The 27,288-nt window shown below is 47.5% G+C and overlaps 1 protein-coding gene across 5 annotated transcripts in view; it reads right to left on the reverse strand.

Moving 5' to 3' along the window:
- Positions 1-9,833: 9,833 nt before the first annotated feature.
- Positions 9,834-27,288, reverse strand: part of E4F1 (E4F transcription factor 1) — a 33,743-nt gene continuing 16,288 nt past the window's right edge. Inside the window, exons 3-14 of one of the 5 annotated variants that reach the window (XM_088470335.1) lie at positions 23,978-24,071; positions 20,339-20,538; positions 20,130-20,250; positions 19,016-19,168; positions 18,728-18,864; positions 18,376-18,481; positions 17,136-17,353; positions 12,860-13,058; positions 11,753-11,910; positions 11,388-11,453; positions 11,012-11,290; positions 9,834-10,302 (exon numbers count right to left, since the gene is read on the reverse strand). In XM_088470335.1, the coding sequence (XP_088326461.1) occupies positions 10,198-10,302; positions 11,012-11,290; positions 11,388-11,453; positions 11,753-11,910; positions 12,860-13,058; positions 17,136-17,353; positions 18,376-18,481; positions 18,728-18,864; positions 19,016-19,168; positions 20,130-20,250; positions 20,339-20,538; positions 23,978-24,071 (1,836 nt within the window). In that variant the 3' untranslated portion in view covers positions 9,834-10,197. Of the gene's footprint in view, positions 11,291-11,387; positions 11,454-11,752; positions 11,911-12,859; positions 13,059-17,135; positions 17,354-18,375; positions 18,482-18,727; positions 18,865-19,015; positions 19,169-20,129; positions 20,251-20,338; positions 20,539-23,977; positions 24,075-27,288 lie in introns of all 5 variants that reach the window. The other 4 variants (XM_088470336.1, XM_088470334.1, XM_088470338.1 and 1 more) reach the window with 4 other exon arrangements.

A 27,288-nucleotide genomic window follows, 5' to 3' on the forward strand; every position in this document is an offset into this window, starting at 1 on the left:
AAAGGGTTAGTTAGTCCCTTAGAAAAGCCAAAAAACTAAAGGTAAAAAGCAGCGCTAAAACTTATTTATTTTCTACTTCAGGGTCCATAGGGTATCCACAGGATACCTTGGGGTATAGGCGATGGCGGCAGACATCTAGGCACCACAGAGTTAAATTTTCAGCCTCCCAGGATGCACTGGGGTCCCTCTCCTATACCCCGCCCCCGAGCCTCAGGCCACTCAGTTTTCGTAGGTGCCTGGCCGGACCAGTCGCACCGTACAGAGGGGGGTCTTTTTAAGGCCCCTGAATATTTCTTCGCAGCTGTGGCTGCACAACTAGAGTGCTCCAGCATAGGACAGTCAGTATTGACGTCCATGCTGTCACTCCTACACCCCGCCGGTACCGATCCGGGGATGCTGGTAGGTAGCTGGGGTCACAGCTAGCGGTGATCCCCGGCTACCTGGACTGTGGCCGGATGCACGGGGAACAAGGTAAGCGGCGGGGTCCCGCGGTGGGCACCCGCCGGTAACACAGTCCTGTTTGGTCCCCAGGCAGGGGGCTCCCTGGGGACCGGCTGCGCGTGGGGCCAGGTACTGATCCTGCGCCTTCCACTAGACCACCAGGGACAGCGGGCCGCAGCATGTGCGGTACAGCGCGGCGTCCCAGGGGTTAATAGCACGCCAGGGGAGAACGCCTTCCCTGTCTCACAGCCGGCGTCTCCCCCGCTGCACAGTGCCATTCCACAGCGGTCTGAGCGGGCTGTGTCAGCGTTCCTCCCCCGGGCCCTGCCTTCTCTCTGCTCCTCGGTGGCCATTTTCTCACTACATGTGCTGGGGATGGCAAACACTGCTGGAAGCTGATACAGATGCCATTGCGGTCCGGGTCCCCCGCATACCTCTCCTTCAATTAAGGTCAGTGTATGCAGCACTGTTTCCTACCAGGCTCTGGTCTGTGTAGTTGATCAAAGTGCTTGTAATGCAGGATGTTATCTGTGCATTGTATGTGACTTAAATGCTAGCGCTGTTTGCCTGTACTTTCATTTCTGTCAGCCTTTTCCTATCCCTGTTCTTCTGCTACAGCCCTTGCGGTGCGGTGTCGCAGGGTGTTTATTACCTCACAATAAACGTGGTTTTTCTGTGTGGGAGGTCACATACGCTCCGTTCACACTCATGTCGGAAAGTGAACGAGGATATCCTCTTCCAGCTATAATGTACTGATATCATGTGCAGTTAGCGGAGGGATATGTAGACGCTGAGGGTTTATGGAGGGCATGTTGTATTATATATCACGCCCCATTTCTGTCACTGTGCCTGCACAAAAAAAGGGGACCGCCCTCAGCTGGCTATGATGCTTACAGCCTTTGTGGGCAATGCCCCCTCCGTTTCCCCATAGGGGTTATCGCAGCCTGTGGTGGTCTCATCACATGCAGGGGTCCCTGGACAGTTGATGGTACCCCAGTGTATCCTGCTTTTCGCCCCCCCAGGTCTCGCAGGAGCCTGTGTGGGTGAATTTATTGTCCAAATGGTATAGCACCTGATGGACGTTTTACAGGGGGAGTCACCATTTCGGCCTTCTAAACGGCCTTTCGGGTCTCAGACGGGTAAAGGCATGACGTCTGATGACGGTGACATTATTGACTTTTTCAGACACGAGCCGCTTAGTGCAAAGGAGGCGTAGTCTGGGTCTAAAGTCTATATACCTGGCTTCTACGGGCAGTCCGTGTGGCTTTGGTTATTACATATCCCCCGTGGCTAAATCCAAATATGCCTTCTTTAAGGATAAGGGTGTTGCCACTGTAATTCCTCTATCTGGTCAGGTGGATCATTTAGAGGAGGCGTGGAAATTCCGGGTAAGCGGTTCCAGCCTCAAAAACGGTTGACCTTTTGCATACCCTTTTTGCGTATAATTACATTTCCGAATGGGAGTTACCTTTACGGGTAGATTCTCATGTTACACGCCTAGTGAGGAGTGCTACGTTGCCCATGCCCTCCAAGTCCTCTTTGAAAGAGGTTCCAGATTGCAAGGTGCAAATATATCTAAAATCCAATATTCCCTTGCTGGAGGGGCTTCCAGGCCGGCTATGGCCGTGTGCTGGGGGGCCAGAGCCATGGAACGCTGAGTAGGTAACTGGATCTCTGCACACTGACTCTCCAGCAGAGCAGGTGGATAGTGGCAAATTCTCAGAGACTTTGCTACGTTCATAATGAGATGGTCTTACATATAGCCTACTCCTTTCCAGAATCTCCTCGGCAGCAGTAGCGTCTTGCCGCTCCCTGTGGTTGCGCTCTTGGAAAGCGGACGCAGATTCCATTTGGAATGCTTTGCCTTTTACGGGACAAGTCCTGTTTGGCCCTCGTCTGGACGCAATTGTGGCCCTGCAGGCAGCAGCTACGTCTGCGTGTCTGCCATCGGCTACAGTCCCATCAGGGTCTGGGACTTTGTCTTTTCGGCCCTGTGAGGCCAGGGTAAGTCTAAAATACAGCTTTCCAAGACAGTCAGTAGCCAGGAAATCTGCTCAGCCATAAGAACAGGCTTAGAGTACAAGACGTCCTACTCCCAAGTTGGACTATAAGCCTTCAGCCTCACGGGACGGGCCTCCTCTCGGGAGCCCCCAGAGTTGGAGGCCGGCTTCTCCAGTTCGCCCAGTGCCGGTGTCTGACCACCACGGACACTGGGGTAAGAGAAGTATTTTCTTGAAGGTATGTCCTCTCTTCCCGGTAAAAGCCTCCCAGACGGTTTTTCGTTACACGTCTTCTGTCAATTCAGGACAAGGCCCTGTAATTTTTGAGGGTGTTACACTCTATGCTCCAGGCAGGAGTTATAGTACCTATTCCGTTGCCCCAAAGGGGAACGAGGTATTACTCCATCCTCTTTCTGGTACAGACACCCAATGGGGCTTACCAGGACATTCTCAACCTCGAATCCTTCAAATTCTTAAGGGGTCCTCGGTTCGGGAGAGGGACCCTGCATTCCATCATTCAATGGAGCCTGGGAATTTTGTGGTGTCGGATATATTCAGGGTGACTACCTGAATATCCCTCTTATCTTAGCACACCAGTGTTTTCCTCAGGTTTGCAGTGGTCGATAAGCGTTTCCAGTTTCTGGCATTGCCCCTTGGTCTGGCCTCCGCACCTCACGGTTTACCAGGGTCATGGTAGTTATGGCAGCCCACCTGCGGATGCAGGGGGTCCGCTTGTTACCCTATCCGAGTGACCTCCTGTTGTTACCACGGTCTCCAGAGATACTTCAGTGCCATATGCAACGGACAATATCTGTGTTGTTACGTTAGGGCTGACTGATAAACTGGAAATGGTCCTCTCTGATTCTTCACAGAGGATGCTCCATATCCCAACATCTGAGGTTCTTTGTGATTGAGGAAAAGATCTCTGCAGGCAACTGCGTACCTTTGCCTGTAATGCAGAGTCGCCGAGTGTCTATTCACTTGGCAATGTTGTTCCTGGGTTCCAGGATGTCGCTGTTCGACATGGTGGAGTACCCAGCTTCACTCTAAAGAACTTGATCCTCTCCGGATGGGATGGGTTGCCCCATAGGATAAAGTCAATAGGCTTTCCCCGGAGGTTTGTCTCTCTCTGGCCTGGTGGCTGCAGAAAGCTCACCTAAACAAGGGGCACCCCCTTTGGGATTGCGGACAAGGTCCTTCTGACGACGGACGCCAGTATCCGTGGCTGGGAAGCAGTGACGGGTCCACACTTGTTCCAGGACAGGTGGACACCAGTAGTTTTTGCGCTTCCCATAAACATCTGAGAACTCTGAGCAGTATTCAAGGTTCTCCAGCATGCAGGACAGGTCCTCCACGGAAATACCGTGCAGGTACAGTCTGACAACGCCATCATGATGGCTTATGTAAGCCACCTAGGAGGTTCCTGAAGTCAGGCGACACTAACAGTGGTGTCCCGACTTCTGGCTTGGGTGGAAGGCTATATCCCTGCCGTCATCGGCAGTGTTCATTCAGGAATCCTCAGATGGAAAGCAGGCTTTCTCAGCCGTCAAGACGTGCATTCAGGGAAATGTCCTCTTTATCAGGAGGTGTTCAATCTTCTGGTGAACAAGTGGAGCCTTTCAGAGATGAGACTCTTCTGATAGACGTAGGTAGGTCCAGTGGACCTTCCAGGTTGTGTACCTCGTCCCTCTGTTATCCCTTCTTCCTCCAGTAATAGCAAGAAGGAGGCACGCTCCTGCTGATAGCTCCAGCGTAGGCCAGATGGCACTATTACTCAGATCTTCGGAGCCTCTCAGTTAACACTCCGAAGCTGTTGCCTCTACGCCCGGACCTGTTGTCTCAGGATCCTGGCTGATACCCAGACCTGGGTTGTCTGTCCTTGACGGTGTGGCGGTGGAGACTGCCCTCTTAAGGTCTAGGAGTTTTTCCAGCTCTATAGTTAACAGGGGCTCTGTCCATGCTAAGAGCTCGGAAGTTTTTATCTGCAAGAATTTACCATTAGGTATGGTATACTTTCTTTCAGGTGTCGCCCTAGAGGCTAGGCTCCTCGGGTATTCCGGGTATCCACAGGTTGGCTTTCCTACAGGTGGGCTTAGATAACGGTCTTCGCCTTGCTTACCTGAAGGTGCAGGTTTCTGCCCTGTTAGTATGGTTTCAGTGTAGGATTGCTACTCTTCCTGATGTCCGCACCTTTGTGCAGGGTGTACGTTATATTCAGCATCCCTTTGTTCCACCTGTGGCTCCTTGGGATTTGGCTGTGGTCCTTAGGGCTCTCTGAGGACCGCCATTTGATCCACTGGGCTCAGTGGATTTCAAATGGCTTACGGCTAGGACTGTATTCCTTCTGGCTCTTAATTTGGCCAGTAGGATCTCAGAATGGGAGGCTCTGTCATGTAGACCTCCCTTTTTCTCATCTTTCCTAGGAACAGGGCAGTGCTTCGCACTTGCCCTGGTTTTTTACCTACGGGGGTGTCTAGTTTCCACATCAATGAGGAAATTATAGTACCGGCCTTTACTTCCCCAGTCCTATCTGCTGGTGAGGCCTATTTGGCTGTGGTACGGGCGCTAAGAATTTAAGTTGACCGTACCAGTCCATTTAGGAAATCAGACTCTCGGTTTTGTCCTTTCTGATTTCCATAAAAAGGGTTGGCCTGCCACTACGCTAACTTTGGCAGGATGGATTCACAGGTCTTCCTGTTCCATCCTCTATTAAAGCTCTTCCACTAGGTCTGTGGGTCCTTCGTGGGCCGCTCGACATGGCGCCTCAGCGGTGATTGGCAGCCACGTGGTCCATATTTTTGTAAGGTATTATGCTTTTGATACCTTCGCCTCTCAGGATGCTTCCTTTAGGCGGCGGATTCTCCTTACAGCACAGGAGCGTCCCCACCCTTAAAGGATACTGCTTTGGGACATCCCCAAGGTATCCTGTGGATACTCTATGGACACTTCATTTGGATGAACTTCCAAATGAAGTGAACTGCCAGAGGGGCAGTGAAACGCGTTGGTGTACCACCAGGATTCAGGCACTACCAGCACCTGCACTTCATTTGGAAGTTCAACTTTTGTGGAATACTTCATTGGAAGTTCATATGACCAGCAACTCAGCACCAGGAAACTGTGGATATAGACCTGTGACTTTGAGAACTTCTTCTTAGATCACCGCCACTACCTATTGGACCACTCCTCAGAGACTCACAGAGGTAATATTTGTCTATGCAGGAGGGTCCTAGCGGTGAGGACTACATGTGCTCAGTCCCTCATTGGATTTTCATCCTTGACTGATTGAATAATTTGATTCCACCAACAGTACTCTGTTCATGGATATTGATAGTGCGGTAAACTGTGCAGTGCCTGAATTGGGTCCTTATTGAGGCCATCCAGCTCACGATTTTTTTGACATGCATGTTGATTTTTTAACTCTTTAGTGCCTTTTTTTTTTTTTTCAATTTATTTATATTTTTTATTTTCACTATTTACTATTATTTTCATTACTTGCAAGTATTGTGCATAGATTGATTGAGATTTAATGTCAATTTATCTTTTATGTATTAATGTGTCTTTGGTATTATCCAATAAATAAGTACAAGTTTTAGCGCTGCTTTTTACATTTAGTTTTTTGATCACACTTTGATAGTCAGGTATTGCTGATTTCCTCACATTAGCTGGGTAGAATGCCATTCTCGCACCCCGATTGTTGCTGTTTCAGTCACCCATTGCAGACAAGACCAGGGCCGTAACCACGGATGTGCGAACGGCACCAGGGGGCAGAACAGCTGTTGCCCCGTGGCACCTGCATTTGGCTTGTAAAGCCTGGAATGGCAACCTCTACACCTGCTGCAGGGCTGTATGAAGCTCCCTTAGGAGACACTGGGCATACACATTGCAGCCTGTAGAGCCAACTGAAACCTACCCGGGTCAGTGCCCCACCCTTCACTGTGAAGTCATGCATTCAGGTGGGGTGCTGGCACAGGGCAGAAAGTTGGCCTGCTACAGCACTGGACAAGACTGTAATCTGTATAAGTTAGCTCTATGGTGCTTGGTTCAGGGAAAAAACAAAACAAAACATGGGTTCATATAGTCTTCATTCTAGCACCCTGCACTGTCACAACCCATACAGTTCCCCTTTCCTGCCTGGGGTGGCAACTCTGCTCTGGTGCTTCTAGCACACACTGGTCTGTTTATCAGAAGTTTGTTGCATCTGCTCACAGTGCTAGACGCACCAGTGAAGAGAGCGACACCCCAGGCATAAAAGAGGAACTGCACAGTTGTGACAGGTGCTAGAATGAACACTAGTTATACCACATATCATACCATAACTGCAAAGGATATCCTGGTACTTGAACGGGATGCGGTAGATATCCCAGCGATCGGGATGCCGGTATCCCAGCGCCGGAATCCTGAACACGGAGAGAACACCGGCGCATGAATTCTGACATGACGGGATGCCGAAGTCTGGATCCCGGCAGCCGGCATCCCGATCGTAAGGAGACCGGGGCAGGGTAAGTATTAGCTTGGGGCGCGGGGCGTTAGGCACTAAGGGGGGAGGGTTAAGGTTTAGGCACTAACCGGGTGGGTTAGTATGAGGGTACAAAAAAGGAGGGTTAGGGGGTAAATAGAACAGGGGAAAAGTACTCACCGTTCCAGTCAGAATTCCAACCATCGGGATGCCGCTGTCAGTGTACTGACAGCCGGCATCTCCTCTGTCAGTATTTCATACCGATTCCCTCCAAACAGGTGATGTTTTCAGCATTTCCCTCTACAGACTACTGATCCAGTCAAATAGAGAAAATATTTAATAACCTGTATACCAGTGGTTCCCAAACTCAGTCCTCAAGGCACCCTAACAGTCCAGGTTTTAAGGATATCCATGTTTGAGCACATATGGTTAAATCAAACTGACAGAGGTACTAATTAAATGCTGTGACCAAGCATGAATATCCTTAAAACCTGGACTGTTAATGACTTGAGGACAGAGTTTGGGAACCACTGCTGTATATAGTCAAATAAATCTTGAAAATATAACCTTAGGACCAGAGGGAACACAGGAACACAGTCCATACCTCTTCAATGGCTATTAAACATCTAACAACTTGTTCTGTTACATGCAATGGTGCTCAGTCAGCCACTAATAGTGACATATGTGGCTGCTACTCTGTACACTAATGCATGGAGTCCTTAACAGCATGTTACAGAATTGATCAATTACTCTTTATGACAGGGGTGGGGAACCTTTTCTCTGCCGAAGGCCATTTTGATATATATAACATTATTCATGGGGCTGGTGAAGGCCACGCCCCCTCCGTGAGACGTCACAGTGGGCGGGGTCACGATCGCCACTGATTACAGCAATGCCCGGAGCATCTTGAGCATGCTTCGGGGAGCTGTAAGGGCAGCAATGTGACTGTCTGAAGCGTCCTAAGGACACTCCTGCATAGATTCTGGCTGCAGGGTGCCATTCTAGGCAACCTGCTAGCCAGATGAGGTTAGCAGAAAAAAGCTCCGAGGGCCAGACCAAAGGATCCTGGGGGCCACCGGGCCTGAGGTTCCCCATCCCTGCTTTGAGGTGTACTGCGCATGGCTTATTGACTGATGTGACTGGAGTCTTGTACAGCTCTAATAAGAGGGATCAATCCAATACCTACATAATATAATATGAGAATTATTACATTACGCTGTCTTTAGACTAGAAGTTAGTTACACTAGCTGTGGAAATAGCATTAGTGGATGCATTTGTTTTACTAACTCCTTATTTTAGTTCTCATCAAGTTTAACTTGGAGAGAAGCTGTCCATTTTTATTTTGTATGTAGTTTAATAATTTGTCACCAGTGACGATAGCACCTTCTAAGTTTATTCAGTACACACAAACACTACAAGATCTGAAAACTACTGCACGATGACGACATTGTAATCGTTCAGTCGTGTGTTGAGCCTGCACTGAACGAGCAGACGTTAAGTGCAGGGTCATCAATCATCTGGAAACATGCTGGACCTGACTATATCGTCAGGTTGACCAGCATGTTGGAGAGATGATGTATGTCTAAACGACCAGCGGGCACACGCATCGCTGGTCGTTTTAGACACTTTTGCAAACGATCGTTATCGTTCAATTTAATTGTCTAGTGGATACCCCCCTTTAGACAGCAACAGGAAATGTCAGTATGCATTACAACAGCAGTGTATGGAGCCCTGCACACCCTTACACTGGCTCTTAGACTGTCTAATGCACAGAAGACGTTTCCACAGCCACACACTGCGGGTTGTGTAAAGGTCCTGAAGCACTCCAATCTACAGGCGCATGCCATCATTTAGTTTGGAAATGGGATTCTGACAGAGAAGTTGAAAACGTTGGAACACAATATGAGAATGTTATGAAAGTTGCAGCTAGATCCCCATCAGCTAAAAGGACCCGGACGTCAACAGTTACTATCCACGTGGACATCTATTGGGAATAGTAACCCCGAAGCGTGGCGAGCGAAGCAAGCTGCGAGGGTACAAGCAACTACTACTGTTAGCCGGAAACTACTCACTCAACGTCACGTCCGGGTCCATTAGTTGAAGGGGATCTAGGCTCAACCACATTATGAATATCTAAATTGATAACATTAAATGCTGTACACTTAAACATGGACCGACTGAAAGAAAATAAACTGGCAAGAAAGCGCGTGTATAGGTTTCTTTTATAAAAGTATGTTTATTAAACACTACTATTACTGAGCCAGCAGTGACATGTGGTGATGCTGTTCACATTTCCTCCGCAGTGGTCTAGATCCCCATATAGGTCATGTACAAATGGTGGCAACAAACTATGTTAATAAGAATTGCATAGGTATGTAACCTACTAAGTAATACTTAAATCTTCTGGAAACGGTCACCCCCCCACTTTACCTTTCAGACGATCATTCGTCACAAATGACCACTAGAACGTGTGTAGTTTAGCCAAGAGCCTCATAAGTGGCATCCCCCTGCTTTACCACTAGGCACGCTCACCAGCGCCATCTCCTGGTGCTCCGGGTCACAATGAATGGGCCATTTATTTAGTTCATGTGAGAGAACGCCTTACGGGACATTCATGGTTATTTTCCAAACTGAATTTAAACACTGCTTTCAAAAAAAAAAGTTTCCATCTCCTCCATGGAGGGAAAGCAGAAGACTGACGAGCATCTTCCACCTTTCTTCCTAATGATATACTACAGGGAAATAACTTACACTTAAGCAGTGTCCTACTAGTAGTAGAGTTATTGGAAAGCACATTCAACTCAAAAACCAGGTTAGGAAGGTAAAACTGGGATATGAATCATTCAGAAAGTGACGGCACAGATCCGGGACAGTGTGCTTATTTCACAGTCTGGTTAGATTTATTTAACAACCCCCCCCCCCCCCCCCCCCCCAAAAAAAAAACAAACAAAAACGCTTTCATCAATTATGTCCGCACTTGCCACAATTTCTAAAAGTAGGCCACAGATACAGTCTCTGTACTTAATATACTGCAAATACAGCTTTTCTTGTTTAATTGGATGTCATCCCTCCATAGCTTTGTGTTTAAAGAGCCCCTGCTGCCTCCAGTGAGGGAAGCCATTTTTGTGGGCGTGGCCATTACGGATCGGAATGTAACTGCTATCATTTCACCAGCACTGTGTGGTCGCCAGTCACGGAGAGCCTCACTGAGGTACCCAGGTTCTAATGAACGGATAAGTTAGATCCTCGTGAATATATTGGTCTCTTCCACAAAACAATTGCCACCACGTGCTGCAGGCATCAGATGGACATTAAAAAAGTGATCCCCAGTTCTCCATGCCAGGTTTTAAGGTTCTCTCCTTTCTGCTCATGTGGTCCAATTACACCAAGATGTTTATTTAAAACCTAGTGGATAAAAAAAATAAAAATAACTGGAGATGATTATCCTGACACGGTTCTCTAAGAATCAGATTGTTTTGTTTTAGTCGGCATTGCTGTAGTATTTTCATAGACTGGTCACCATTATGACAGAGGTGTATGTGATAACATTATTCCTCTAGCACCAAGAATAGCAACGATCATCAGGCTGTAAGGTGGCTTACAAAGACCGTTCCTCCGGGGGGCGCTGTGCAGTAGGAACATACCACATTGCATGCACTGCACAGCCATTACCAAAGTTCACTGGCGATTTGGAAAGCTGCAGATTTCTCAATGTGAGAAGGAATTGGGTGCAGCTACCCGCTGGAACACAGACATCGGTAGAAGATACCAGTGCACAGGTCTGGCCTCTGTGTATGCTGACAGATTCGGATGCAAGACTCCAAGGCACAAGTATTGTTATGAGCTTACAGTTCAAATATAGCTATAAATGAATGTTCATCTCTGAACCTCTCATTGGTCTAGGAGTGAAGACTTCACACTAGGTCCTGGGTCACAGCACCATCTAGTGTATGACGTGATATGAGATTCTCTTCTTGGTCACAGCAGACAAAATGTACATACAGTATTTGCCATCCTGATATATTTGAGTCACATCAAATGCAGACAGCTACACAATAACCTTTTGAACCTCTATCTCCCCATCGTGTGACGTCGTTATAACAAATTCCCCAACCTGTTCATCCATTTCCACATCCTCCGGTACCATCGCTTCCTCATCTCTGGAGGTCCCCTTTGTTATTACAGTTCCATCTCCGATTGCTGAGGCCAGAGTCAGAGCAACCTGCTCAGTGAGAGATTCGGGTGTCGCTATGGTAATGGTGTCTGTAGTAGGGACTTCTTCTATGCAGGGCTCTGTACTGTCATCCAGGGTCACATTCTGTACAATGATCTGCTGTCCTGGGCTGGCTGCACTCACAATCTGCTGGACTACCTTCAGAATATGGCTGTCCATCTGTGGAGACAAGCAGGTGGGGGTAAGTGACGGTTTCCCTGTAGCAGACGACATTATAGCGTACTGCTATCTGTGAGCATATCAGAAAATAGCTCACCTGATGTGCCCCGGTACTCTGTAACAGCTCAGCAGCCTCACTGGTCTCTAAGTCTTCAGAAGCAGTCTGTGTTCATGCAGCAAAACAAAAATATTTAGGACAGTCCAAAAAATGTGCTTAAAGGATCATTAAACGTTACAATTTTAGTGCATAGAACTCTGCAGGTTCAGTGTTACCATGACTGCCAGCATGATTAGTGACCCTTATATAGAAGCTAGGTAAAGTTCTACTATATACATTTTATTCTATACATTTATTGTTCAATATCACACACATAAGAATGGGAACATCAGTTCAGGTGTTTCAATTCAAGCCGCGCTATTATGATATAAATTATTGGCCCTTTCTTGGCACAAGATAGTTACCTCGATAATGTATTCCTGAGTGTCGGCAACCACTGAAGAGAACTCGACTAGCACAGTGTGTGGCTCTTCTGTGACCAGAGTTGTTGTCATGGCTTCTGAGCTATTGCTGTTTTCGGACATGATGTGTCCTAAGGTTTGCTGAGATACCACGCAACCACCTGGAGATTGTCAGAAGAGATAGAAAGTAACGGTCTGTGGAAAATAACAAATACAAAAGAATTGGGTCTACAACTAATTGCTGCTGCCAACACAAACGTGCACCACCAATACCAGAACTGGGCTCTCAGCGAGTGCTGGGCCCAAAATGCGGAACACCGTGTAGGTAGGGACATTTAATTATATTCTTTAGGTGCTCTTTAGAAGTAACTTGAGTAATGATTATGGAAACAGAATTAGCCCCCCTGCCCTTTACGGTCTTGTCCTTTATAATACCCATGAAATAAAATATTTATTCCGCCATGCTGTCTAAGAAGCATCTGATCCGTCTCATACAAATGGCACAAAATGTAAGTAGGCTAAAATACATTGGCAAAATGGGAAACTTGTTCTGGTTATAAAGTGGGACTACACATCTCATCACATTTTTAACACTTTTGCCCTTCGATCAATACAGCTCAACTTGTGAAAGATGGAAAAAGTCTTCTAACCAGATTATGGAATATAAGTAATAAAGTACTCTGCGGACGATTCAATTGTTTTTACCGTGGCTATTTCTTTTGGGCGTCCGACGGAGCAGTTCAATTGTTGCTCTGTTTGGATGTGAATAGCCGCGGCTGCACACAGTTATACTCGCTGCCTCCTGAGGTGGCGAGCAGAAATGTCCGATAAACTGGCACTTTGGACGCACAAAGCAGTACTTTTGTTTAGATCTGTTTCGACTGTTAAATCCAGTGCTTCTGGGCGCACACTCGTGCCCTAACTTAGGAATAACTGAATTGCTCCAAAAGGTGTCGATTATGTTTGGGCGCCCCAAAATAGAAAAAAAAAAAATTTAATCGCCCCCTCTGTGTAATGTTCTAAGTGGAGCAGAACAGCTACAATTATTTTATCTACCCTAAAGCAACACTGCGGGTAACATGACAGGTAAATACCGCCATGGACCTCTACCTTTTGTTTTTAGGTGGCGATTCAACGTTCCATGCTCTGCAAACCCTCGTCCACATTTCTGACATACAAAGGGTTTCTCGCCCGTGTGATGTCTAATGTGCCGCACCAGAGATCCCTTCTCCCTGAAGCTGTGAGGACAGAACTGACAGACAAACGGCTTCTCCGCCAGGTGGGTGCGGAAATGGACCTGCTGGGCGTTCTGCAGAAAGACGTAAATGAACAGTGAGGGATAGCCACACTTCCAACGGGACAGTTTTATCACTTAAAACGAGTTCTGCAATTATTCTAGAGAGAAAAAATAAAAATCCCTTCCTCCATATCCATGCTATTGATCCAGACACTGAGCAGTATATGGCCACTGTACACTGAAGCAGCTCAGCTCCAGGGTGCATCCCAATAGATTGTGGTCTGCAGACCACAGTTTCCATAAAGCTTTCAAATCTACTGCAGTGTAATGTGCTGATCTATATTAGTGCTAGGTCCCTCTACCATGTGCTATTACATAAAGCTCTAGCTTTTGATAGATAAGAGCCGTTTGGTCTACAGACCTGTCATATCCGCTGTGGCCTGATTGCCAGATTGGTAGTGTTCCCGCTAGGCTGTTTTTAGCATGACGCCCTGCCAGATTTCGCCCTGCCCTTAAAGCGGTGCCCTACTGAAACAACCGCAGGGGGGGAACTTGCGGTGCAGCACTCACAGTTAGTAAATAGATTCTGTGCGCATGGAGTCTATTCAGTGAGGAGAGAGCTTGGAAGCAGCCCAACAAGTGTAAGTGCAGGAAATGCCCTCAAGAGTGATGAAAAGGGGGCACGTCTTAAGGATACACCCTCTTTCGGGCACACACGAGTGTCCTTTTCATGGTCCGGCACCCTGCCCCACACCGGACCTAGAATTAACACTAGATTGGCAACTGCAAATAAACATAACACCTCCCCTCATGGGTGGAATTATAAAGTGAAAAGGAGAGTTATGGTAGACTTACCTTTGTTAACTCTCTTTCTTTGAAGTCCATAGGGTCCACAGGGGAGACAATAGGGTGTAGGAGGTGGTTAGGACTGGGCACCAACAGCTAAAGCTTCACATGTCCCAGGATGCTCTGAGTGCCTCCCTGGTGATTGAGGTAGGCCACCTCCGTGGCGTTGTCGGACTGTACTTGTACTGGCTTGACCTGAAAGATGTCCTGAGCCAGAGTGAGGGCTCTGTAGATGCCTCGGAGCTCCAGGACGTCGATTGGTAAGACCCCCATCTGTCGGAGTCCAACGGTCCTAGAAGGAGTGTTGGCCGGTCACTGTGCCCCGCTCGCGGGGGTTGCATCAGTGGTGAGGAGCATCCAATCCGGGATCCAGAAGGGGCGACCCTTGTTTAAGTGGGACGTCTGTAATCACCAGGAGAGGGATAGGTGAACTTCCGGAAAGAGGACCATCGTCTGGGATCTGATCAGATGGGGCAGCCCAATCTACCTGGAGAGGATTAGGTGTTGTAGAGGCCTGGAGTGGAACTGAGCGAACTCCACCATGTCGAAGGTAGATACCATTGACCCAAAGGTCTGCATTGCTGAGTGAATTGACACTTGGCGACTGTGGAGTAACCTAAGCACTCGTTGCTGCAGTGCAGAGATTTTGCCTGCTGGCATGAAGATTTTTTGAACTTGAGAATCCAGAAGGACTCCCAGATGTACCATCCTTTGAGAAGAGGTCAGGGAAGACTTTTTCCAGTTGATTTCTCAACCGTGTGTTTGTAGAAAGGCAATGGTTTTCTGAAGGACCTCTGGAGAGCGTGCTAACATCAAGAGGTCATCCAAGCATGCGAGTAGTCTGACCCCCTGCCGACGAAGGTGGGCTGCCATCTTGGTAAAGACCTGCGGAGCTGTAGAAAGCCCAAAAGGCAGTGCTTGAAATTGCAAATGTTGATGTAGTATAGCAAACCGGAGAGATCGCTGATGAGAGGGCGCTATAGGTACATGTAGGTAAGCGTCCTGAATGTCCAGAGACACCATAATGTCCCCAGGTTCCATAGCTAGGACAATAGAGCGGAGGGTTTCCATACGAAACCTGGGCACCCTGATAATCTTGTTCAGAGACTTGAGATGGAGGATAGGCTGAAGAAAAGGGTAGAGTAATAACCCTTCCCTCGCTGTGACTACGGGACCGGAATTATTACCGAGTGCAGCAAGGACTGAATGGCCGTCTAGAGGAGCAGGGCTTTGCTCAGGTCTGATGAAGGGCTGTGTAAAAAAACTGCCAGGGGGGCCGTCTCAGGAATAAGACAGCGTACCCGTGAGAGAACACTTCTTGTACCCAGGCGTCTGTGGTGGTCTGACGCCAAAACTGGGCGAACTGAAGAAGTCGGCCTCCTACCTTGGGATCCCCCAGGGGGAGGCCCGCCCCGTCAGGCTGAAGGCTTGTCCTCGGATTTGGTAGCTGGATGTCTAGTAGCCAAGGCCTGCTTGGTCCTGGACTTGGAGGCCTTTGTGGAAGCCGACTGCCGTGGAAACGACTGACCTTTAGCTTTTCCCTGGAGATGAAAAGACCTAAAGGATGACATCCGAGGCCTTGGTGTAGATGCTGAAGGCAGGAATGCCGTCTTAGAAGCTGCCAGGGTAGCCACAATCTTGTCCAACTCTGGGCCAAACAGGATCTCCCCAGTGTAAGGAAGCGATTCCAATGCCTTCTTATTGTCTGTGTTGGCCTTCCATAATCAAAGCCAAATGATACGGCGGGCTACCACCGAAGTAGCAGATGCCTTGGAAGCTAGGAGACCAGTATCCAAAGCCGCCTCTCCTAAATAGGAGGCTGCATCCCTGATGCGCGAGATGTAGGACAGCTGTTCTTGAGAAGCATCAGAGGAAGTGTGTTCTCTAGAGCATCTGTACAGCTCTCAATGGCTTTGGCCAGCCAGGCAGTAGCCATGGCTGGATGAGTAATAGCTCCTGTAAGAGAATACACAGATCTGAGGCAAGCTTCAATCCTTAGTCTCCTTTAGGGAAGATGCCGTAGGGATAGGTAAAGTAGAGCTTTTACAGAGAAGTGTCACGTGGGAATCTTCCTATTTAGCGCAATCAGCTGCTGGAATAGGATAAAAACCAGGCGTTTTGGCAGCGGAAACTTTTTACCTGGTGTATTCCAAGCGTCGCTCATGAGTTCAGAAAGCTGAAATTTTGCCAAAACCACTTTCTGTTGCTTAAAGATTGGCTCTTTTGCCTTAGGAATGGGCTCTGCATCCTCTATTTGAAGAATTGATTTGACAGCCCTCACTAGTCCAGGTACATTCACTTTGGACTGAAACTTCTCCTCCCCCGAGGGGGACTCAGTGAGAGAGAGATCTGCATCTTCTGCCTCCCCAGACAATACCTCAGAATCTGAGAACTGCACGCTTAGTAGTTTTACTGGGTAAGGGCCGGAGCACCCTGGGACATGTAAACCTTTAGCTGTTGGTGCCCAGTCCTAACCACCTCCTACACCCCATTGTCTCCCCTTTGGAGCCCTATGGATACTGAAGAAGAAATTATAATTTCAACAAGAACCTCCTTCAATTAGTGAGAACCAACTACAGACACAAGACCATAAATCCTGTCCCCTGCAGCCATAGAGAAAACAAAAAGAACCCAAATTCTATACAGTTGCTGTGAAAGTGTCAATGCACCAATAATAGTTGTAGGTGTGTAACATGGTGGCTATTATAAGGAATAAGCATGCAGGATTTGTTTTTGCTTTTTGTTCTTTATGCAATGACAAGTCCCTACAGTAACAGTATCAGTGGATATAGAGCCTGATTCAGTACGGAATGCAATTGCGATTCCGTACGGAACGCAGCAGCGAATACACGCTAATGCTTTCCAAAGCTCAGCCGGCATAAAGACGCCCACTGCTGCTTTCTCACATCTGTGTAAACATCGGTACCATTAACACACATCGACCACTCACGCATTTACACTAGGTCTGAACTGCCGCAAGTCTCCTCGCACGCACTGGGCTCTCAAGCTGCGTATGCAATCCCCGTGGAAAATTTATGCACGCCCATGCAACGGTGTTCAAATGGACAGGCATGCCTGCGATTTTCCGACCACTCCCCCTTCACCACCCCCAAACGATGTCACTCACTCTGCGATGGATCCCTCCGTGATTCCGTAGTCGCAGTGCGATCGCAACGCACGCTCACTGCGGCTTATACACATGTGCAATGGCAAACGATCGCTCGATCTGCGTCCAGTACGGAATCAGGCCCATAGTGCATTAGGGCCTCTGCACTAAACCCAACAGCACAATGGCCCCCTCACCTTGGTTTTGTATCTTTTGCCACACTTTGAACAGGGATACGGACGGTCTTCGGAGTGTACTCTCATGTGGCCCTTCACGTGTGCCACAGTTTTGTACATCTTCCCGCACTCCCCACATTTATATTTTCGGATGCTGCCGTGAGATTCCTGGTGCTTCCGCAGCAAATGAGCTTTCAAGAACTCCCGGCTACACTGATCGCAGCGGTACAGCTTGCAGCCTGCCGGGAGAAGGGATGTTACAATGTGAAAGCATCATCTCACCAATATTTCACAGAATTGCTATATGTTAACACTGCAGTCATTTTAAATCTAAGTGCCTATGATCCCTTCCCTGTCCTGAATGCTGGCAGCCAATCAGTATTCAGAGGATGGCGTAATCTAGGCGTCACCGGCCAATAGTAATCTGACATCTGAACATCTTTAAATAATCATCATGTGACTGCAGGTTTTAATACCTTGTCATTTATACTAAACGTATGCACATTCTGGCCATGATTCAGAGCCGGATGCTCTGACAGAGCGCTCACTCTGAATCAGGGCCGTCCCTGCTCACAGCTATAGCGAGTGGCCAAAATGATGGTCGCGACCATCGGGCTTGCGACGAGACCCTGCGGTAGGGTCTCGCTGCCACAAGCCCTGGAGTGCGAATGGGTATGATAACCCTAACCCTTCAAAGGATGGGGTGCATAATCCTAACCCCCCCCCCATCCCTGGGCTAACTAAGATACTTACTGGCTTCCGGACGATCAATATTCCGGTGTTCGGGATGCCGACGCCGGTATCCTGATCCCACTCAGAATAGCGGAGTCGACATTTTGCCAGCGGTCGAGATTCCGGCATCGGTATATCGGCAGCCAGAATCCCGTCCGCCGGTATTTTAACTACATCCCTTTTTAAGAAAGGAGATCCGAACTAGTTATATGGTACAGTATAAGGAATAGTGACAAATTGGCACATAGTGAGTTTTTACACTTTTACATGCAATGTTGACTAAGAGCAATTAATCTGCCTTTTAGCAGAAACTTGGCAATATACAGAATACATTCCTTCAACCTGAAAATAGTACATATTCCCCGATTATGCTACACTGCCACCATGTGGTAGACCAGGGTTTCTGTACTCTTCTGAAGCTCGTTCATTATAGCTGTGAGAAACATTCAAGCAATACAACTGGAGACAATGTACACCCATAAGTAACATGACCGTGCACGGACGTTTCTGGAGAGCGTATTTTACTTACCTTCATGTCCCTTCAGATGTACTTTCAAGGAGCTGCTGCTCTTGCAAATGTCACCACACTGAGGACACTTCAAATTCTCTGTGCCATTGCCCAGAATACCATCTGTCTATTAAAAAGAGAAGATGACGTCAATGGGGATTTATTTTGTTTGGTTTCACTCTAAAAATGACTCTAAAAATACTGCTCTAGTGTTATTCCTCCCTCTGCAAAAACAGACTAACATCTCCACTGTGCTCCTCCTCTGCAGTCTGCATCACTCCCTGCTCGGTCATTGCCAGCACCGTGGAGAGGGTCACAGCTCAGCAGCCCGAGAATAGGAGGAGAGATTGGCAGCTATAGCATCTCTACTCACCCCCGTTTTAATGGCAAGAGTTTGCACCTGCACATGGACTTCATGCAGTAGATTGCCCTGGTCATCGGTTACTAGTCGGATCACCGGAGTACCATCTACATCGTCTAATTGTGATGAGGTATCTGTAGATACAAGATCTGAGCGAGACAAAGTAAGTGTGAGTGAGCTACATCATAGCTCTGATCATACACTGGAAATGTATTATGCCTTAGATTTTTATTACAGATACAGCATACAAATGGGAGATCTTCAGTGATTATACATCAAAGAGCCTCTGTGTGAACAGACCTGATGAGTTCTCGTCCCGATTGATCACGATGCCTTTCCCCATGTTGAGACTGATCTTTTCTGTGCAGGGAGTAAGAGACCTCATATGCCTGGACAACGCCCCTGACTCACGGAAACTCTTCCCGCACTTGGAGCAGACATACGGACGCTCATCTTTCAAGGATTACAAATTAATAATGAGAGCAAGAGAAAAGAAAAGAAAGTAGGGATAGAGCAATAAGATGTATTTAACACACCTTTAAAACATGCAGGACACAGTACCTACACGGAAATACTATCATAAAAGGTTTAAGACTTTTATTATGCACTAAAATATGGGTAGCTTTCCAGCCGGCTAGTTTGTTTGGTGACAATGATTTTGGCCCAAGGTTCTCAACCTGTGATACATGTAACCCGCGAGTTACATGTGAAGATTCAATGGGTTCTTTAGGCTGTTAATATAATTAAGTCTAAAAAAAAAAAAAAACTTTAAAAACAAAAACATACAGTACTAATCGGAAGGCATATGTACAAGGACAGATTTAAATGCATAAGTGGTGCTGTAGTGGGGTGGGCAATAAGCAGCCCTTCAGCTGTTGTTGAACTACAAATCCCAGCATGCATTGCAACATTTCTAGCATGGGTAAATAGCAAAACTGTGGCAGGGCATGCTGGCTTGTGTAGTTTTACAACATCTGGGGGGGCCGTTTATTTGAATAAATGTACACATAATTTAGGGGGTACTTTGAAAACATTTGCCATCACGCAGGGCTACATGGCAATGAATGTGGAAAAGTGATTTACAGGTAGTTATTTGCAGAGCTCACCGTTTATACCAAGCTATTGTGTATGTATGTATGTATGTATGTGTATATATATATATATTTTTTTATTATTATTATTTTTTTTGGGGGGGGGGGGGCGGGGGGGGGGGGGGAGGCGGGGGGGGGGGGGGGGTGTGGCGAAACTGTTCTACAGGAATGGTCCCAAAACCTGCTGAGGAATTTCTCCAAGCTGGGATGACACATGACTGTGCAGGTCTTGTAACCAGACAGCAGTGATTATGCCAAGTAATGCTACTAAATGAATAACCTTTAAAAGGCTGCTTTTATCTTGGATTCTGTATGTCCCTTACCAGTATGCCTCCTGTTGTGCCGGATTAAAGAGCCCTTTGTCCTGAATGCATTTCCACACAGCTTGCACTCAAAGTCCTTCTTGTTGCTGTGGGTGAGTATGTGAGCTTTCAGGATGTTGGACTAGGAGGAAAAGAGGAGGTCAATCAGCATGGAGACCTCCAATCAGCACGGTGGCCATGTAAACGGAATGGCAGAACGTAATACATACCGTCTTAAAGGTCTTTTCACACAGCTGACAAATGAAGCGGCCTTTATCGTCCTTGGCCACCTTCACCACTGCAACCTCCTCGTTCCGTGCCAGCTCCACAGGGCTCTCTTGCCACTCAACTTCTAATTCCTGTATTTCACTTCTTTGGTCGCCCACCATACTGTCCTCGCTGGCGAGCATGTCCTTCAGCTCTTCAGACACTAAGGGGACAAGCAAGACGGTAACACGTTAGAGTCTGGTCGCCAACCTTAATTTAAATGAAATCTCCACAAGAGCTACTAAAATTGTAGAAAAACAAAATCTGGCTAATAACAATTGATAATCATTTAACGAAAATGAAAAAAATGATTCACAGAAAATAACAATGCATTTAATTATTAGTGATGATATTGTAATTTGTAAATAAAGTGTAAGCACAGTTAATTACCGGATCCAAGGAGGTACGTGCAGTAGAGGAGCAAAAGATATAAGTAGGGCTGCTGTGTGATTTTCCGGCAGGGCTGGAGTCACTCGCTCCACTGTGGCATAGACGCCGTTGGTGAAACACCGGGGAAGCACGTCAGGTGATTGCCGTAGAGGCTGCGGCAATCACCTGACGTGCTTTCCTGTGGCTCCACCCAGGCGTCGATGGCACGCTCTTCAGAGGTCACTTCCTCGTTGACTTGGCAGTACTGCAGCTACGTGAGCTACCAAAATTAAGACCGCAAGCTATCGTTAGCTCGTGAGCTACGGGTTGGTGACCACTCTGTTATAGAATAGTGGAATAGCTGTGTAAAGAGCCCCAATATCGAATTATCAATAGTTCTGTATACAGCACACTTCAATAGGACTATTTCGGTATAGATTCCAAATTAGCTATATAATAAGCGAGAAAGCGTCTGTCTGTCCTCTATGCCTGGCCAGTTTTATGCAAGTTCATGATACATCCAGAGTTAGTCCTTTTTAAAGTGACCGTATATTATTGGTCAGCCCTCTGTGTTTGCATGCAAGGGCGTAACTAGGACTTTGTGAGCCACATAGCAAGATCTTAAAAAGGCACCCCCCAGAGGTAAAAAAAAAAAAAAAACACATACATTTGCCCCCACACAGAGCCCATTCATGTTATGCCACACAGTAGGACACCTTATACACATTATGCCACGTAGTAGTAATGCCCCTTATACATTATACCACACAGTAATGCCCCTTACACATTATACCACACAGTAATGCCCCTTACACATTATACCACACAATAGCAGTGCCCCTTACACATAATGTCACACAGTAATGCCCCATACACATTATGCCCCCCCCAGCAGCCTCTTGCCTCCACGTGTGCCATCAGCAGGTGTGTATTTGGTGCCGGGTCGTCAGCCAATTACAGCTGGCGCATCGGCCAGCAGTATCAGACATGGACAAACAACGTCAGCGCAATGTGAATCTGGCGCAGGTCGTGATTCAATCGGAGTTTGCAAACCAGCAGCCAATCAGGAGCCGCCACTGCTGCTGCCAGTCCACAAGCTCTGATTGCCTCGTGATCGGCGGCACTGTCTCTCCATGCCTAGCTGGCGGGCCGGCACCAAATAAACACCGCTGATACCCGGGTCCCCCACAGCGGCCCTGACTGGACCAGCCCACCTTGTGTGCGTGACTGGATGCAGGGGGAGCGGCTTGCCACAGAGGCAGCTCGGTCACCATAGCAGCAACACTCCTTGGCCCCCACAATAGGTACGCCACTTTTTGCATGCATGTTAGAAAACAGTGGGGTCCTTTTCAGGATCAATGGAATGGGATTATAGGCGAGGACAATGTAAACAAGTAAACGAACGTCATCATTCCTGGAAGTCCAGGAATGATGACGTTCGTCCATGCAAGATGACGTTTTGCCTCTTTCTGAGTTACGTTTTTTTGGAGGGAAAAATCCGAACTCAACGTGCAAACTCGAAACTATCCGAGCCTGCACATCCCTAATAGTAAGGCAGCCCTGTGTAAGTATACTGTATAGTAAGGCAGCCCTGTGTAAGCATACTGTATAGTAAGGCAGCCCTGTGTAAGCATACTGTATAGTAAGGCACCCTGTGTAAGTGTACTGTATAGTAAGGCAGCCCTGTGTAAGCATACTGTATAGTAAGGCAGCCCTGTGTAAGCATACTGTATAGTAAGGCAGCCCTGTGTAAGTATACTGTATAGTAAGGCACCCTGTGTAAGTATACTGTATAGTAAGGCAGCCCTGTGTAAGCGTACTGTATAGTAAGGCAGCCCTGTGTAAGCATACTGTATAGTAAGGCAGCCCTGTGTAAGCATACTGTATAGTAAGACAGCCCTGTGTAAGCATACTGTATAGTAAGACAGCCCTGTGTAAGCATACTGTATAGTAAGACAGCCTTGTGTAAGTACACTGTATAGTAAGGCAGCCCTGTGTAAGTGCACTGTATAGTAAGGCAGCCCTGTGTAAGCATACTGTATAGTAAGGCACCCTGTGTAAGTATACTGTATAGTAAGGCAGCCCTGTGTAAGTATAGTGTATAGTAAGGCACCCTGTGTAAGTATACTGTATAGTAAGGCAGCCCTGTGTAAGTATACTGTATAGTAAGGCAGCCCTGTGTAAGTATACTGTATAGTAAGGCAACCTGTGTAAGTATACTGTATAGTAAGGCAGCCCTGTGTAAGTATACTGTATAGTAAGGCAGCCCTGTGTAAGCATACTGTATAGTAAGGCAGCCCTGTGTAAGCGTACTGTATAGTAAGGCAGCCCTGTGTAAGTGTACTGTATAGTAAGGCAGCCCTGTGTAAGTGTACTGTCATACTGTATAGTAAGGCAGCCCTGTGTAAGCATACTGTCATACTGTATAGTAAGGCAGCCCTGTGTAAGTATACTGTATAGTAAGGCAGCCCTGTGTAAGTGCACTGTATAGTAAGGCAGCCCTGTGTAAGTGTACTGTATAGTAAGGCAGCCCTGTGTAAGTGTACTGTATAGTAAGGCAGCCCTGTGTAAGTGTACTGTATAGTAAGGCAGCCCTGTGTAAGCGTACTGTATAGTAAGGCAGCCCTGTGTAAGCATACTGTATAGTAAGGCACCCTGTGTAAGTATACTGTATAGTAAGGCAGCCCTGTGTAAGTATACTGTATAGTAAGGCAGCCCTGTGTAAGTATACTGTATAGTAAGGCAGCCCTGTGTAAGTATACTGTATAGTAAGGCAGCCCTGTGTAAGTATACTGTATAGTAAGGCACCCTGTGGAAGTATACTGTATAGTAAGGCACCCTGTGGAAGTATACTGTATAGTAAGGCAGCCCTGTGTAAGTATACTGTATAGTAAGGCAGCCCTGTGTAAGTATACTGTATAGTAATGCACACTGTGTAAGTATACTGTATAGTAAGGCACCCTGTGTAAGTATACTGTATAGTAAGGCAGCCCTGTGTTCCAAACGCATTTAAGATTTTCAATAATTTTCCTCTACTTTGCCAAGAGCCCTTCCCTAGTGTCAGAGTATTGCATGCCAGCCGGGGTAGGCACACTCATCTCATTATTTGTAAATGTGCAAAAGAAAGACGGCCCATTGCACTGTGGCTTTCAGAAGATGAATAAAAGATGCATTAAATGATTTACAGATAATTTGGTGATGGACAACACAGATCTCACAATACCATTCTGTACCTAGGTCCGGGGCACTGCTGGTGTCCTCTGGTAAGGAAGAAGTCTCCACGATGACATGGGAAATGTTCACAGGATCCTCTATAGACGGGACCACCTGCTGTTACACACACACACGAAATACAGACTTTATAAGGCTTTATCACATCCAAGTACCAAATTAATGGTGTCCCTTCTTCAACATAAATGCCATTTACCAAATATATAACCAACTAGAGCAGGTCTGGCCAACCTGTAGCGCTCTAGCTGAAACTACAAGTCCCAGCATACCTCCCACCGATCAGATGGTAAAGCATGCTGGGACTTGTAGTTTCACAATAATTGGAGAGCCACAGGTTAGCCAGGCCTAAAATAGAGGGGAAGAAAAAAAAATAAACTAATGTCGTAATTATTGGCAACAATATCATCAATATAATGAATGCAATTATAGAACAGGTAGTATGGAATTATGTAACAGATAGCTGCATGATATATTACGGATATAACTACGAAGCACATAATATCCATTCTATTACTCATGTTTGCAGAACATGCAGCCACGTAGTGTGTCAGGCATGAGCTGCTATACATGGATCTTTATCAGGATTCAGGGTGACTTCGGAGTATTCTTGTGATATTGATACAATTTCCTGATCGCTTAACAGAAGCCCTGAATCAGAGCCGTCCCTGCTCCTTTTTGGAGCAGCCTCCAGGCCGCTCGCATAGCTGTGGGTGACCACCCACAGCTATAGCGAGCGGCCAAAATGATGGTCGCAATGGTCAAGACCATCCCGACCATCGGGCTTGCGACGAGATCCTGCGGTAGGGTCTCGCTGCCGCACGCCTTGGAGTGCTTTTGGCTCTATCAGAGCCAAAATCACTCCCACTGACATCACTAGTGATGTCAGCGGGGCCGACCCCAGACGGTAGGCGTTCCCATGGGAACGCCTCCGTCTGGGCAGCCACGCCCCCGGCACGCCCACCAAAGGGGGCGTGCTGTCAATCAACATCGACAGCACGCCCCCTTTGGTGCGAGACCCATAACGACTGCTTGGCCGTCGTTATTCGTGTCTCGCGCATGCGCACGACGGAGCCGCCTCCGTCGTGCGCAATTGGGCACCATCGACCCGCTTGCGAGCGGGTCAGAATCAGGCCCAGAGCTCTGAACCCCTTTGGGATGAGTTGGAATGCCGACTGTGAGCCAGGCCTTATTGCCCATCACTAGTTCCCAACCTGACAATTACTTTTGTGAATGGATAGATGACTATCCCAACGTGACAAACACTAGTGGAAGAGGGGGAGGCCAACTCCATATTATTATTATTCGGTATCCAGTCACTTGGTCAACATTAACCATGTTGACATGCATAATGTTGACACCACAATGTCGATATGGTCAACATCCTCCTTGTGGGGGGGTTTAGGAGGGTAAGGGCAGGTATACTTACCAGAATACCAGCACACCAGATATCACTCCGCCGGAACGGATGGTCACATTATCGCTGGGTCCTGGAAGTAGACGCCATTGTCATAGAGGCCAGGTGAGTAACCGCTGGCCCATCAGGTCAACATTTCATCCGTGTAGACAGGATGAATGTCAACATGGTCACTGTCGACAATTCAACCATGAGAACTGTAGACACCCTACATATAGGCTCCGATTCAGAGGTGGACGCAGAAGCATCTACAGCTCGTTTAATGGCGGACCCAAGTCTGCAACTTTATCCTGCTACAAAGCCCTTCCCTGGTGTACATCTGTGTGCCCGATGGGGCAAGGACTAAGACCCCCACTGCCTGCGTCCTTACATGCCACCATCTATCACACAAAACAAGAGATATGGTAAGAACTTACCTTTGTTATCTCTGTTTCTACGAAGTCCATAGGGTCCACAGGGTTGACCTTGGGGTATAGGTTGGGAACCAAATCCGGGCACCACGCAGTTAAAGCTTTTAGCTCCCAGGATGCACTGGGTCCACTCTCCCTATAACCCCACCCCCAAGCCAGAGGCACCTCAGTTTGTCAGTAGCCAAAGGCCGGAGGAGGAGAGAAAAAGAGAGAGAAAACTGGAACACTCAATAACCATACTCACCGAAATGGGAGACGGAAAACCGGTGACCAGCCACACAGCCCATATGAAGCCAGGTGCGTCAGGGCGGGCGCCCTGTGGACCCTATGGACTTCGTAGAAACAGAGATAACAAAGGTAAGTTCTTACCATATCTCTTGTTTTCTACTTCAGGGTCCATAGGGGGTCCACAGGGTTGACCTTGGGGATGTCCCAAAGCAGTTCAACCAAGGGTGGGGACGCTCCTGTGCTGAGAGGAGAATCCGTCGCCAAAAAGGAAGCATCCTGAGAGGCAAAGGAAACCAATGCCTAGAACCTTAAAAAGGTGTGGACAGAAGACCACGTGGCCACCTAGTAAGGCAAAACAGCCGAGGCGCCACAGCGAGCCGCACACGAGGGTCACATGGCCCGAGAAAAAACAAGCATCAACAACAGGAAGGCCTACCCATGGGTAGGCCCCTGAGGAAGACCTACGAGGCCATCCAAGTCAACATTTGGTTATAGGCCGGCCATCCTTTCCTGTGAAAACCAGAAATCTCAGACCACCAATAAGGAGTCCGATTTCCGTAAGGAACCTGAACGGATCACATAAATCCAAAGAGGCCAGACCACAGTCAATGAGGCCACACCAGCCGAGAGGACTGGGGACAGAACGGCCGTACCATAAGTTCCAGAATAATATGGAACCTGAAACCACTAAGAAGAAACACAGGGCGAGAGCAACTCCCACCCTGACATGATGCCCTCCAGAAGAGGGAGCCACATGAGAACGCTCCCAATTCAGACACTCTCCTGGTTGATATAAACACCCTGAGAGAAAGAGAGAGCCTAAGCAATAGACCATGTAATGGCTATCACAACCAGCGGTTCCATTGACTGTCCCCGGAGGTAACGAAGAACCACTACTTACTCCCAAGGAGTCCCTAGGGAGGACAAATGGAGGCATAATCAAGAAAACACTCCAAAGGATGAACTGGATACCAGAGTGAAGCAATTCCATATCTTAACCATACTGACAGTGTAGAGATCCGCACTGTCAGGAAGACCAGGCCAAGTGTGAAACCCAAGCCAGCCGGAAGGAATGCCAGAATATCTGGAAATCCTGGACACCGGAGGATTGTATCGACAGGTACAATACCATAAGATTTATGGCTGCCACAGTTTGTGGTAGGTCCCAGCAAAAGCTGATCCATGTGCTCTAATCATTCCAACGATGACAAAGCCAGGGAAGCCGTAAGACCACTGTAAGGACACAGTCAAAGACAAACGA

This window comes from Taudactylus pleione, unplaced genomic scaffold (assembly GCF_031769625.1).
Source record: "Taudactylus pleione unplaced genomic scaffold, aTauple2 ptg000098l, whole genome shotgun sequence".
Taxonomy (NCBI): Eukaryota; Metazoa; Chordata; class Amphibia; order Anura; family Myobatrachidae; genus Taudactylus; species Taudactylus pleione.